Genomic DNA, 15,960 nt, shown 5'->3' with positions numbered 1-15,960 from the left:
TAATTTCTTGTCTTGGTGCATTGACAGATTTCAAGCGTTTTATCGGAGTGACGCACCCACTGTAGATGCATTCTCCATTTTCAGGAAAAGCTACAAATAGTGCAAACATCTAGGTAGTTCTTGGCAGTAGTGTGATGCGCAGCAGGGAGATCATCTCCATGGCTGCAGCAAGTAGCCAATAATCACAAAATATTCCAAGCTCTCCTACATAATTTGATTATAACCACCACTGGCAAATGATTGTTAGCTAGGGATACCTGCTATAAAGAAGCTTAGAAACTCATCAATCATTTCTTCTATGCCAAACTCTTGGTTGCTGAGGTTATCAGAAGCATTCAGGATGTGAGTCAGGATGTCTTTGGGGACGTCTTCTCCCCTCCGACGGGCTGCAATCCTCTCAAGGATGATGTCTCGACCGGCGTTACGGATGAAACGAGCCGCCTCTCTCACTTCGGTTCGAAAATTTGCCGCCTCCTTTGTAGGTACCATCTGAAGATATGGAGTGATAGAGACATGGAGAATATATTCAAGACGCCAACCTGATGTCTGCACATGCCATTGTTGATTTCCTGTATACACCGATTTAATTGAATCAAATTCAATACTTTATTTCCATCTAACCAAAGGTGATACGTAGATGGAGTATACAAAACATAAATTATGAATACAAAATATGTGAATGAGATAAACAATGCATACTTTCCGGTGGTGAAAAAAACGTAAATATCCTGTACAGCAAAAGCGACAAAAAGTAAAAATTGAGAAAGCCACTGTAAAATCACTGCCACATTTTTTTAAATGCCGCATATATCCTGACAGCATTTTCCCATAAAGTCCCTAAAATTGGGTACAATTATTTATAATATTATTTGTATCATTAGATCATAATAATACATATGAATGCATATATATATGTATATATATATATATATATATATATATATAATACATAACGAAAGAAATAAAACTCACTTTGCAGTGGTGACAAAAAATTAATATAGCGATGGAAAGAGTGATCTATTGGAAAGCGGAGTTATACATGAAGAGTTTGTTTGCAAAAACCGATAAGTCCATTTTTGAAGATTTTGAAGTACGGTCTCTATCATAAAGAACAAAATAACACCTTTTAAGAGATATATTGGTTACTACATATAAACGTATATTTTTGAAGTTATTGTCAAAAGAAGCAAAAATTTTCTTATTATTCTCTTTATTTTTGTTGACGCAAGTATCTCCATTTGACAAGTTTGGACTTATCGGTTTTTGCGAACAAACTCTTCACATGTAGTGAGATGTGGATCACTCGAAAAACAGTACGCCGAAGTCGTCCTTGTGTAATTCTATGTGATGTAATGAACTCTTCTAAGACCGCTTATCTCAGTGCTTTCAAGGACGTCACCTGTATACCGTCAGTTTGATGTTCTTTCCTTTGTGGTAATCATACCATTTCCTGCTCACACCAATGTAATGAGAAGCATTTGCTCTTTGAAAGGGGAATTCCAGTCCAAATATAAGTTAGTCTCACAGAAACGAGTCAAATATTGCGAGTTCAACGGAAATATTTTTATTGAAATCTGGTAGAAACTAAGGAAGTTATGACATTTTGAAGTTTTGCTGATTTTTCAAGAAACAGTTCTTGAACGGTCAGTATGAAAATGGCAAAGTGAGCAAGTCATCCCCTCACATCTTACCATATATATAGCTTGTATATAAAATTGTGAAATGTCGAGTTTTTCATTCAAACGCAATTATGCCCGAGGCTCAAATCCTAGTATATCTAACTGATCACTATTCTGAAGTTATTCAACTAGGAATAAGATCACGTTTCAGACTTGAATGACAAAAACAGTGAATTTTCATCATTTCCTCTTTTTTTTTTTGTACACGATCAATGGAAAATTGTGAGGTTATGACATGGCTAGCTCACTCATTTGCATATCCACATCCACTGCACAAGAACTGTTTTGCAGAAATTAGCAAAACTTCATAATGTCATAACTTCCTTGTTTTTCGTCTGATTTCAGTCAAATTTCTACCACTGAATTTTTAAAGTTTTTTTTAATCAGACTAAATTATATTTGGACTGGATTTCCCTTTTTAAACTGAGGGAAACAGCCTCAGTGAGGGAAGCATTGCATTGTTTCTCATACTGTAAGAAAGGAAGGGTCGTAAGAGACATATAAGAGATGCAACATCTTGCCCAAAGCTGTATGTTCAGTGCATGATTCAACATAGTTGCTATGTCCAGTGCCGCCAACCCCACCTATGTCCGGTCTTTCCTCTCGCCCTTCGTCCTTCCCATTATAGCATTGCATTCTACTGTCTAGTCCCCTCCATGCAAAATAACGAGTGACCACTCCTTCATTCATATCATGTCTGTAAAGCTGATCCCCTCCAATAAGTGAAGTATCATACAGTATAACTGTTTATCGATACATTCTATGGACTGATGGATACATAAGATAAGTCACTATTCTCCTAACCATTGAGGAGTACACTAATTCTTTTCTGTCTTCCTCTTTTTCTTCCTTCTTCTTCTTCGTCTTTGTCTCCTTATTTTTCACCTTCTCCTCTCCTCCTCCTCCTCCCTTTTATTTGTCTTCTTCCTCTTCGTTAAAAGTACTGTGTAATAACAGTAACATTACTATCATTATGATAATTCTGCTGTATATGCTGTAATTCACTTTCTCCCATAAACCTTCGGTATTCCTATCTCGTTCCTCGAGCCATCTGAGACCTTACCCACAGCCAGGGTTTCATCATTGATGCCATCACCCCCTTTAAAAGCTTAGAGATAGCTTTCGGAAATGGACAGTGATCATCGAAAGCATCCAACTTCATGGAGAATCCAACCTGTGTGAGAACATGCAGGGCGAAAAATGGAGGTAGATATGTGTGATAAAGATTGTGATGGTGATAATGGTGATGAGGATGATCAATGATGAAAAAAAGAATGATAAAATATATCTCCGCGAAGAAGACTGACAAACTGCTCCTTCACATAAGCAACATAATCGTGCAATCCTATCTCTCTAAAAAATCGAGTGAAAATATTCGCTCTTGAAGGAGTAAATACAAAAAAGAGTAAATTTAGAGTGAAATTTTAGTGAATTATGAGTGAAAATGTTCATTTTCGCTCGTTTTAGAGTGACCTCAGGGATCACTCCAAAATCTTCGAGTGATCCCTGAGGTCACTCACTCACTCACTCACTCACTCACTCACTCACTCTTTGTTGTGTTCACTCCTTCAAGAGTGAATATTTTCACTCGATTTTTTAGAGAGTATGCGCACACCACAGAGAGGTTTATATAATCAGTGTGTTATCATGCATTTATAGGATATGTCCCTTAATCAAAGTTTCATGATACAGTTTGAATCCATTTGTTTTTATTTGAACCGAGAAAAAGAGCGATATTCAGTAGATGACATTGTACACTCCTGCAACAACATTTGTGAAACTGACCTGCAGGACAAATTTCATATGATAATTGCTTGTTCTAATGGATTTCTAGGGGAAGGGATTGAAATCATTCAATCTTCTGTTCCTTAAAAAGTGCATAAAACACATACACACACATAAAATTTGAAAAACATTTTTTTTCTTACGTCAGTATGATAAGCCATTATTAGATTGTGTGAACACAAATTTACATGCCGGTAGAAACATTTTCAACTAATTGTCAGATTTTCCTAAAACTTTGATTTGTTCGCGCGGCCGAAATTTGTAATGATTTTTTTTTTTTAATGCATTGACTGGGAAAATGTTATCACGAAAATATCCCTTTATCTAATAAAGTGTTTTATGATTTTCTAAATATACCTAATCCTAAAACTAAATTTTTGGACCCCACATATGAAGAAGTTAATGATATCGTTTATAATTTGAAAGAATTCAGGGAAAAGCCCAGATTGTGATGAAATCGATAATTATTTGTTTATTTTTTACATGAGTAGTGTATTTACGAATGTTCAATTTGGATTTAGAGAAAATCACGACACCACCCACGCTTTACTTACCTTTGTGGAAAAAATTACACATGCACTTGATACATTTTCGCATACAACAGGCATCTTCCTGGACTTTTCCAAGGCTTTTGATACGATTTAGCACGATATACCCTGATATTTTAATCAGTCTGTCAGTACGGTGAATTATGAATTAAAGAATGTCGCACAATGGATATATGCAAATAAATTGTCACTAAATATGAAAAGACAAAGTATATGTTTTTCAATAATTCCTTAGATAGACTTCCAGGTAACGTTGTATTTGACATTACTCCCCTAGAAGAAATTAAATTAAATTCTTAAATTCTTAGATAACAAGCTTGCATAGAAGTGTCATATGAATGATATAACACTGTAAAAACATCGGTGTTAGATTTAACACCACGGGTGTTAAATCTAACACCGATCAAACTTCAATAAAGGACCACACCCACAGGTGTTAAAAATGCACTGTGATGGTGTTGAAAAGTGTTCACCTGACACTTCGTGGTGTTAATTTGACACTGTACCTGGTGTTATTTTGACACTGTACTGGTGTTAATTAAAAAATGACACCATATGGTGTTGATTTGATATTTGCTGGTGTTAATATCAATGGTTTAACACCCGTCCAGCTTCAATAAGGGACCACACCAGCTGGTGTTACTTTGGTGTAAATTTATTTTCACATTTTTTTTCAAAAATCTAGTATTTTAATGTAAAATTCTTGATCGTCTTGTTTAAATTAAAAATCAACAAGAAGTGCAGTTACTAAGAAACTCTTCAAAAAACAGTTTAAAATTTGGAAATGACACCCGTAGGTGTTAATTTAACACCATAAATGAGCACCGAAAATTTAACACCAGCTCGGTGTTCACTATTTAACACCGGACTTTTTGCAGTGAAGTAATGTTATCGCACGTAACATAGGTATAATGAATAAATTGAAATATTACCTCCCTTCTTCTGCTCTGATGATGCTTTATTCAAGTTTAGTAATACCGTATTCAAATTATGGAATTCTTGCTTGGGGGAATACATATTCGACATTGCTAGACAAACTTTTTGTTTTGCAAAAGATAGCGCTCAGAATTGTTTTTAACCTTCATATCAAAGCACATACTGATGAGTTGTTCCATGAACATTAAATCCTGAAAATAAAAAGCGTTCTATTTATTTCACTTTGGTCAATTTATGATTAACTACAACGGCAACCACCTATACCAAAATATTTCACTCTTTATTTCACCGTAACAGTCACGTGCATAACTATCCCACGAGACAATCCAAAGAATTTAATCTTCCCTGAGTGAGAACTGTTCACACTCAAAATACATTTGTTTATGCTGGACCCAGATTTTGAAATAGCTTAGATAATAATTCAAAAGAATTTGTTAAGTTAATTACATTCAAATCTAAACTTTAAAAATATTCGATTTCCATATATACCAGTTGTAATTCCTTTCATGAAAATCCCCCATGTTTCACTTGTCCTTGAGATTTTGTAACATGTCCAAAGACCCTTTCCATTCCTTTCCTTTTCCTGTTCTTTCTCCATTCTTCCCTGCTCCTCTTTCCTCGTTCTTCGTTGTCCAGCAACTGTGTGTGTGCATCTTCTTCATTTCTGTTTTTTCTTTGCTTTGTATTGTTATTGTTGTTGTTGTCGTCGTTATTGTTTTGTGTGGCCGCCTGTATACATTGATTCTTTATTGGTCACATTTTCCCGGCATATAACGGCCAAATAGCGTCTGTGCTAAAAATGTACTATGTTAAATATCTTATATGTTTGCATTCTAAAATCATAGTAAGTATTGTTTACAGTATCAGCATCGTATATCAACGGGCAAATGTACAATAAATTGTATATGCATGAATTTGATATAAATATATTTTCTTGGTATAACAATTGGTGCTGCCGTTGTTTTATATCCAGTGTTCCATGTCTTCCATGCTTGGCATTTTAGTCGAACATTGTTTTCCATTGTTATGATTACTTACTTGTTTTTTTGTTACCGTGCCAAAGTGAAAAAAAACCTGCCCTTATCAGACGAATGAAAGACAAATCGATAATTTGTACCGCTTTAAATCATGTCGTCTTTTTTCGTTTTTGATGATGGAAGTAATAAAAAAAAAAGAACTATTGAACTGAAAAAGACCCCAATGATAATGGCATTCATTCTATTGTCGTGTATAATTGCATCATATGCCCCTTAAAAAAGCATCCAATTATTGACGGAAATCTCTCTGTCTGACCAAAACAGTGAAAATGAAAATAAGAATAAAAATCCAGCCTTGTGACAGTGTACGTACTTTCTGTGGAATGCAGGACTAATTCAATGACCGCTTCTTCTCGTACTTGCTATGGTCCAGCTCGGCAATCATCCCAAGGCCACCTGCTCTCTCGCCAAACACCCACCGTAACTTTTTGCATTCGTAGGGCGGCTTCGTATGCAGGGTATTAGTCAAGAGGTCCTGCATGCATGGCAGGGAAGGGAAATTATTCAAACCATCAGTTATCGGCAGGTCACATTTGGCAACTCGCATGCATCCCATTATAGTCTGGGTGCCAAAGCCACTTTTTGGGCCTAACCTTGTTTTACCGTCCACCCAATGTTGTTTGATGGTTTGACCCTATTTCGAGGGTGCTGAATCCGAATCTGGATGATGCAACTCTTGCATCCTTGAGGGTTTTGAGATATTCAAGATGGCCGCCAAAATGGCCGCCAAAACCGGAAATTCTCACGTATTTCATTCTCAATGGTGAGAAATTGAAAACACTTGACGGTTTTACCCTATATCGAGGGTGCTGAATCCGAATCTGGATGATGCAACTCTTGCATCCTTGAGGATTTTGAGATATTCAAGATGGCCGCCAAAATGGCCACCAAAACCGGAAATTCCCATGTATTTCCTTTTAAATGGTGAGAAATTGAAAGCAATTGATGGTTTCACCCTATTTCGATGGTGCTGAATCCGAATCTGGATGATGCAACTCTTGCATCCTTGAGGGTTTTGAGATATTCAAGATGGCCGCCAAAGTGGCCACCGAAATAACAGCCAATTAAAACAAGAAATTTCGATGTATTTCCTTCTATATGGTGAGAAATTGAAAACAATTGATGGTTTTACCCTGTTTGGAGGGTGCTGAATTCGAATCTGGATGATGCAACTCCTGCGTCCTCGAGGATATTGAGATATTCAAGATGGCCGCCAAAATGGCCGCCAAAACCGGAAATTCTCACGTATTTCATTCTCAATGGTGAGAAATTGGAAACACCAACCACCTTGATGGTTTTACCCTATTTCGAGGGTGCTGAATCCGAGTCTGGATGATGCAACTCTTGCGTCCTTGAGGATTTTGAGATATTCAAGATGGCCGCCAAAATGGCCACCCAAACCGGAAATTCCCATGTATTTCCTTTTAAATGGTGAGAAATTGAAAACAAGTGATGGTTTTACCCTATTTCGATGGTGCTGAATCCGAATCTGGATGATGCAACTGTTGCATCCTTGAGGGTTTTGAGATATTCAAGATGGCCGCCAAAGTGGCCGCCGAAATAACCGCCAATTAAAACCAGAAATTCCAATGTATTTCCTTCTAAATGTTGAGAAATTGAAAACAATTGATGGTTTTACCCTGTTTGGAGGGTGCTGAATCCGAATCTTGATGATACAACTCCTGCATCCTTGAGGATTTTGAGATATTCAAGATGGCCGCCAAAATGGCCGCCAAAACCGGAAATTCTCACGTATTTCATTCTCAATGGTTCAAAATTGAGAACAATATGGTCCTATCCTATTCCGATTCCAAAATGGCCGCCCAAACCGGAAATTTCCACGTATTTCAATTTTAATGTTTCGCAATTGAGAACAATTTTATTGATGATTCTACCCTATTTTGATCACTGTGCTGAATGCGAATCTGGACGAAACCACCCTTGCATCATTGAGAGTTTGGAGATATTCAAGATAGCCGCCAAAATGGCCGCCAAAACCGGAAATTCTCACGTATTTCATTCTCAATGGTGAGAAATTGGAAACACCAACCACCTTGATGGTTTTACCCTATTTCGAGGGTGCTGAATCCGAGTCTGGATGATGCAACTCTTGCGTCCTTGAGGATTTTGAGATATTCAAGATGGCCGCCAAAATGGCCACCCAAACCGGAAATTCCCATGTATTTCCTTTTAAATGGTGAGAAATTGAAAACAAGTGATGGTTTTACCCTATTTCGATGGTGCTGAATCCGAATCTGGATGATGCAACTGTTGCATCCTTGAGGATTTTGAGATATTCAAGATGGCCGCCAAAATGGCCGCCAAAACCGGAAATTCTCACGTATTTCATTCTCAATGGTGAGAAATTGGAAACACCAACCACCTTGATGGTTTTACCCTATTTCGAGGGTGCTGAATCCGAGTCTGGATGATGCAACTCTTGCGTCCTTGAGGATTTTGAGATATTCAAGATGGCCGCCAAAATGGCCACCCAAACCGGAAATTCCCATGTATTTCCTTTTAAATGGTGAGAAATTGAAAACAAGTGATGGTTTTACCCTATTTCGATGGTGCTGAATCCGAATCTGGATGATGCAACTGTTGCATCCTTGAGGATTTTGAGATATTCAAGATGGCCGCCAAAATGGCCGCCAAAACCGGAAATTCTCACGTATTTCATTCTCAATGGTTCAAAATTGAGAACAATATGGTCCTATCCTATTCCGATTCCAAAATGGCCGCCCAAACCGGAAATTTCCACGTATTTCAATTTTAATGTTTCGCAATTGAGAACAATTTTATTGATGATTCTACCCTATTTTGATCACTGTGCTGAATGCGAATCTGGACGAAACCACCCTTGCATCATTGAGAGTTTGGAGATATTCAAGATAGCCGCCAAAATGCTCGCCAGAATGGTGAGAAATTGATAATTGATGGTTTTACCCTATTTCAGGTTTTCATCAATGGCAAAATCTAAACCCAACCATACTCTGCTGATAAACGAATGCATATTGTACATCCCAGTTTGAACTTGCTGTACAGTGAAACCAATTTTACCGGATATCTTGGAGTTTGTAAGATACAGCTGTGCCAGGAATGAATCCTGCAAGACTACAGATGAGGTTGAATATTTGAAAGATTATACTGTTTCATCTACATATCATGGATATGTTTTGAACACTAACAATCAGTGGACAAGACATACCCATCTCGATCATATTGTGATAGTGATGTAGAGAAGTTTACTGAGATTCCCAATATTACCTGTTTTAATCCATGAACAGTTTTAATCGTTTCATCCATGAACACTCACTGGTGGTCTTGATGACATTGTCGAAGACAAGAGTTGGACATTTTTATAGTTCTGCTTCAAATTTTTCTTCAGTATGATGTAATATTATATATATATATGGGGCGACAAACCTCGTATCTACAAAATGTCACATGTTCAGGAGAGGAAAACAAAAACAAAAACAAAAAGTAAACAAACATGGTAGCCAAAGCACTATAACAAATGAGAGAACCTTTCCTTTGACATGTCATGGTAGCTTCATTTTGGGGGTAAGACAGCAAAGGTTTGGACAGGACATCATTAACTGATTATCTGTTTATTCAAAAATGTCATTTTCACTAAAAATTTCAGATACAGGGTCTTGTCGCCCAAGCGACGATATCATATATACACACGAGGGGATGGAAAAATCACAGGTAACGCGCAGTAAAACAAACAAACAAACAAACAAACAACAACATGTAAGGTAATAGTTGATAGTCCAGTACTTACGAATATCATAATCACGCAGAGTACTTTTGAAATTACCTTTATATTGATATCTACTATAGTGGTCATGGATGCAACCATTTCTAGTGACGTAATCAGAATATGCCACAAGTTTCATAAGAGTACGCGGCGAGACTCATACGAATACAAGACAAATTTGAACACCAAATACCAGCAGGCCATAATTTAATATTACTCTTATAACCAAAAAGGATTAACTTCACATCAGTCTGTGGAGCCCTTATTGGCTACCACATGCATTACTTTATAACAATTGTGCATAAAGAAATTTTCAGTCTTATCTTTGTGTTTGTACGTTTCAGTATGATGTCAATATCATTTTTCTTTCCATTACGTGTTAAAGTTCCGTTTGAGACATATCGGAATATCTCAGTATATTACAATACCATTGTGACAGCCATTTTGGATGCCATTAATTATTGGCTGATTTGACAAATTTGCTCAACCGAGTTGAATTCAAGAATACGGATTATTGCTTTTAATCACTCGTTTCACGTGATAGCACAATATTCCACAATTTATAAGAAAATATCAAGGAATTTCCGTTTATACAGGACATTTGCAAATATCTCAAAACATTCAGCACCCTCGAAATGGGGAGGGATCATCAATTTATTTTCAAATTTTCACCATTAAGTAAAAAATATTAACATTGGAATTTCAATTTCTGCCAATTATTTTGGCGGTCATCTTGGACATCTCAAAACCCTAAGGAACGCAAAAGTGGCAACAACAAAATGTCGAGGGTGCTGAATAGGGTCTCAAAAATTTCCATATTGACAGTTATTTTGGCGGTCATCTTGGAATTCTCAAAAAACCCCAAAACACAAGAGTTGCATCAACCAGGTTCGGATTCAGCACCCTCAAAATAGGATAAAACCACCAATTGTTTTCAATTTTACACCATTTAGACCGAATTAGGGGGCGTACATGGGAATTTCCGTTTTTGACGGCCATTTGGGGGCCATTTTGGCGGCCATCTTTATCATCTCAAAACCATTAAGGATGCAAGAGCTGGATCCTGCAGCTTCAAATTCAGCAAACTCAAAATAGGGTAAAACCATCAGTTTGTTTTCAATTTTACACCATTTACAAGGAAAAAGGGGGTCTCTACTCTACATGTGAGTTTCCATTTTTGGCGGTCATTTTGTTGGCCATCTTTATTATCTCAAAACCCTTAAGGATACAAGAGTTTTATGAAGATTATGATTCAGCACTCTCGAACTAGGGTAAAACCATCAATAGTTTTTCAATTTCTCACCATTTAGAAGGAAATACAGGGGAATTTCCGGTTTTGGCGGCCATTTTGGCGGCCATTTTGGCGGCCATTTTGGCGGCCATCTTGAATATCTCAGAACCCTTAACGATGCAAGAGTTGCATCATCCTGATTTGGATTCAGCACCGTCGAAATAGCTTCGAACTATCAATTGTTTTCAATTGCTCACCACTAAGAAGGAAATACATAGGAATTTCCGGTTTGGGCGGCCATTTTGGCGGCCAATTTGGCGGCCATGTTGAATATCTCAAAATCCTCAATGATACAAGAGTCGCATCAGCCAGATTCGGATTCAGCATCCTCGAAATAGCTTAGAACCATAAATTGTTCTGAACTTCTCACCATTTAGAAGGAAATACATAGGAATTTCCAGGTAATTTGGCTGCCATTTTGGCGGCCATCTTGAATATCTCAATATCCTCAAGGATGCAAGAGTCGCATCAGCCAGATTCGGATTCAGCATCCTCGAAATAGCTTAGAACCATCAATTGTTTTCAATTTCTCACCATTTAGAAGGAAATACATAGGAATTTCCAATTTTGGCGGCCATTTTGGCGGCCATCTTGAATATCTCAAAATCCTTAAGAATGCAGTAGTTGCATCATCCAGATTTGGATTCAGCACCCTCGAAATAGGGTAAAACCATGAATTGTTTTCAATTTCTCACCATTTAGAAGGAAATATGTGGGAATTTCCGGTTTGGGCGGCCATTTTGGCGGCCATCTTGAATATCTCAAAACCCTCAAGGATGTAAGAGCTGCATCATGCAGATTCGGATTCAGCACCCCCAAAATAGGGTGAAACTTTCAAAAAACATTGGGTGGACGGTAAAACAAGGTTCAGCCTTTGGCACCCAGACTATTATTACAGACCTGACATTCTAGATCCCAAATCCCTCAGCCTGCCCTCTAAAAATGAAAAAAAGGTAAAGCCAACATTTTAAATGTTGCCACTCCTCGAACCTTTTGCCAATGTTGAATTATAAAACTCCAAATATTAACTTTAACACTTTGAGTACTGAAATTTACTTTCAGAGATATAACAATATATCATTATCATTATTTTTTTTAAAGAGAATTTAAAATTTAGAGTAAGAATAATTTAACATTAAGTTTTAAAGTGCATGGAAAATATGGTACGAGTGACCTAATGTGGAGTCCCCCTTCCCAAAGGGGGGGGGGGTGTCACAATAAGTGTATCACACTATGCATATAGATTAAAAGTACTTGTAGGTGCACTCTAAAAGTCACTTCACACACACACAAAATAACAAAAATTCATTACAGAGCGTTTCATAGTGAGCCGTAAGGAGCTTTACAGTCATAAATGGTAATGAAAGTCCAAGGGTATTATAATATATCTCTGACACAGATTTCATACCTTATTCTAAAGACGACTGTTTCGTTAGATTTACTTTATCATGTCAATTTCAACACACAGAGAGAAAGTTCACTGTGATCACACATAAATGCAATGTGTGTGCTACATAATTCGCTTAACTTTTCGTTCGGGAGGGGTAGGGAAGTGTATAGATGATTTTATTTTGTACATTATAATTATGGAAAATAACATTCCTTATTTTTATTTTCACCTAAAATACCTTTATTAAGAGCCTGTATATACACATGAAAGAGAATCAGTTATCACCTCAGAGTAAATCTCACCACAGACAGACACACAAGACTCTGGCCCTTCGAAGGAAGGAGTCATTGTGATGCATCCCAATGAAAAAAAAAATGTACAGCTGTACTACTATATTTGATTTGTCACATCAAAGTGCTACACTTCTAAATATTATTTCATGACTTCTACACAACATTTTACAAGTATATATACCCTGAAATCATGCGACCATCATTACCTTGACAAATTTTGAGTCGACGTTGAAAATTATAACACGATGCAGGACTTGCAATTTATGAAGCATGCCGTACTTCTGATACCTGATAAAAAAAAATAGAGAGGAAAAAAACAACAGAAGAGAAAAGCATGCCGGTCTTAGAGTTCACATAGTCTTTTGCAAAGGCTGCTCGCAATGAACTCGCATACGGCGAGCGGTTGACAAGCGCACGCAGCGATCGGATGGGAACTGCGAGCTACTAAGTACTCTCGCAGCCAGGTCGCGCGCTGTGTGTGCGAGTCCATTGTTCTCATAGAGATGTATACTAAAGAAATACATCTCTATGATTGTTCTCTGCATGCGTGTGCTGGAATTAAAGCGCGCTGCCTTTGCAAAAGGCTAGATGTCGCAGAATTTCAAACAATCACTAGGTACATGTAGATATTTCCTGCATAAATATGTTTTCCCCCTGACAATGCCTGATGCTTATATATACGTTTGCTCATAGCTATATGTTGTGAAATATCACCACTAAACCACTGATATTGAAGGCAGAAAGAAGGCAAGGATGCATATAGACACGTGGGACGACCTTGGGACGACCCTGACCTGCTTCAAACTTGTAACATAATAACATTTTACACTCTTGGAGGTAGTACAACATGTTTTGTTATGTAACCGCGCATCATACCATCCGCCATGGCAGTACAAACAACACAGAAGTGAAAATCACAAATCTCACTCACTTGCATTCTCTTATAAACCCTCTTAAATGGAGCTCCATGATTTCGTTTTTTCTTGGATTAAAAAAAAGTAGAAGAAAAGTATCGCATTAGAGTAGCATTTTGCAGTGACTTTCTGTTATAGATCACGTAAGATTGCACAAGGCTATTGACGATGCTCTTTCTATAGGCTATCATGCGAAGGAGAAAAATATTTGTGCTTCATAGTTCCCCGTTTATGAAAACAAGCACACACACACACACACACACCCAAACACACACACGCATATACACACATGACCTCCCTGGACGTATATTGGTAGCATATATATATATATATATATATATAAACAAATATGAAGAACAAAACTGGAGTGAAGTTCATGTATTCACCAACGGTTTATTTCTGCACACAAATTTTCGAGCGACTTAAGAACTTTGTTCCAGTTTTGTTTATTTTTTATCTTATTATCTCGCCAACACGTGGACAAATTGTGTGTATATAATATATATATATATATATATATATATATATATATATATATATAATATATAATATATATATAATATATGTATATAATGCATATATATATATATATTTATATTTATAATGTTATTATTATATTATACATTTATCATAATTTGTGTATCTTATACCTAGGACATAATGAAGGCTTACATACCAGCTTTCCAATGGCATCCTCTTCCAAGCGTTCTTTTAGCATGACATCATTGTCGAAAATAAAGCTGTATGATGAAAGCAAGAAATAAGAAGTCAAACTCAAACAGTGAATAACTCAGTTTAGTGATGTCTAGATTCAAGCTGTAACTTATAATCCAAAAAAAGTGGTACTATAAAGAAAAATATTCTTACAACTGGGGGAAATTAATTTCCTCTGAGTGTGTGGAATTTATGTCAGGGGTTTTCCTAGGCTCTTAAAACATTTAAGGTATATGCCCCAGTTCTGATGTCACGCAAAGGTTTAGACGTAGGCCTCACAATTTTAAGTCTTGGTTATGATAACTTTCATGCGTGAAAGGTCAATTTTTATGCTGAAGGCATATAAGGTCCACTACTTTCCCTCAGCTCTGAGGCAAATTCAACCCATTAATTATTGTAACTTGTAACACCTTGAAGCTATGCAGATTTAGTGTGCCCACTATTTTTTTAAATATCAGAGTGGTAAGCCTCCTGCTGCTGTTTAATGTGGAGATTGCAGATGAGCAGATGACTTATATTTGGGTCATTTTATAGCTTTACTGTGATGCCGAAGGAGAAGATAAGAGCACAGGAGTTTACAGATGGCACACAAATCTCACTTGAACTGGAAGGACAGATGAGTTACACAATAAAAAAGCTGTTTCATGGATAATACAACATCTAACAGTATAACGATGATGCTTCAGCAGGATACATCAACACATTACTCTAATCTATACTGAAAAGCTTTAGCTTTCCACAAACATACCAACAAACACATTGACGATTATTCTCTGCGCTGGAGGTAAAAGGAAAGGTCATTGCGATGAATTCTCTAAACCTAAATTATCATAAATGTAAAGTCTGCAAACAAACTCCTTCCCACTCCATGATATAAAATTGTAATACAGACACATGCAGTCCCATGTAAGGGAACCTCTTCCAGTACGTTAAAAAAAATCGTCTTCTCGATCAATTACAATAAGTAATTTTCATTAGTACGTGTACTTGCATAATGTTAAAACGTTTGTAAACTGTTCTGTTTCTTACCTAGACCTTTGTGGGCCGGGGATGTGGCGATATTTGATGTGGGTATATTTGATGTAAAGTAGGTACGCTGCGAACAGGGTTACAACACTCGCAATGACCACCAAGATGGCATAAGTAATCACTGCCGATACAAGACTGCCAAGGAAGGCCATCGCTGCTCCGTGGCTTGTAGTCAGAATACTAATCGACTATCCAATTGGCCCTGATGGAACAATTAAAATGAGATGCACAAAAGATATAAAGTTACAAAACCTCAAGACTATATTACTGTTGTCAATTTTTCTTTAGGTGTTCACTTTTCCTTTGGTGTTTACTTCAAACTACATGGTTTCTCTTTGGACTTAACTCCCTCTCTATATTCGTAATGCTGAAAGTATTGATAAGTTCAAATCATTGTTGAAAACTTACCTGTTTACTCAATCCTAATTGTTGTTTTTGTTGTTGTTGTTATATTATGTACATAATGCTGTATCTTGCCTCAATATTTTTTATCCGGATAAATGCGCTTAGAAACATCAGTATTAAGAGCTATATAAGTGTTATTCATTATCATTATCAACTTCATAAAAAATGAATAGTTT

General features: G+C 36.9%; 1 protein-coding gene across 1 annotated transcript in view; it reads right to left on the bottom strand.

Annotated features, from left to right (window-relative positions):
• The window catches only part of LOC139714934 (cytochrome P450 3A28-like), a 31,417-nt gene extending 15,886 nt beyond the window's left edge, over nucleotides 1–15,531 (bottom strand). Inside the window, exons 1-4 of the mRNA XM_071626584.1 lie at nucleotides 15,380–15,531; nucleotides 14,313–14,376; nucleotides 2,743–2,853; nucleotides 258–489 (exon numbers count right to left, since the gene is read on the bottom strand). Coding sequence (XP_071482685.1) covers nucleotides 258–489; nucleotides 2,743–2,853; nucleotides 14,313–14,376; nucleotides 15,380–15,531 — 559 coding nt within the window. The remainder of the gene's footprint in view (nucleotides 1–257; nucleotides 490–2,742; nucleotides 2,854–14,312; nucleotides 14,377–15,379) is intronic.
• Between the last annotated feature and the right edge of the window lie 429 nt (nucleotides 15,532–15,960).

The sequence above is a fragment of the Diadema antillarum genome, unplaced genomic scaffold (genome assembly GCF_040938485.1).
Source record: "Diadema antillarum isolate AM-2024a unplaced genomic scaffold, OU_Dant_1.0 seq00002539_RagTag, whole genome shotgun sequence".
Classification (NCBI taxonomy): Eukaryota; Metazoa; Echinodermata; class Echinoidea; order Diadematoida; family Diadematidae; genus Diadema; species Diadema antillarum.
Note: the sequence above shows the minus strand (reverse complement) of the source record. Positions and strands in the feature narration are given on the sequence as shown.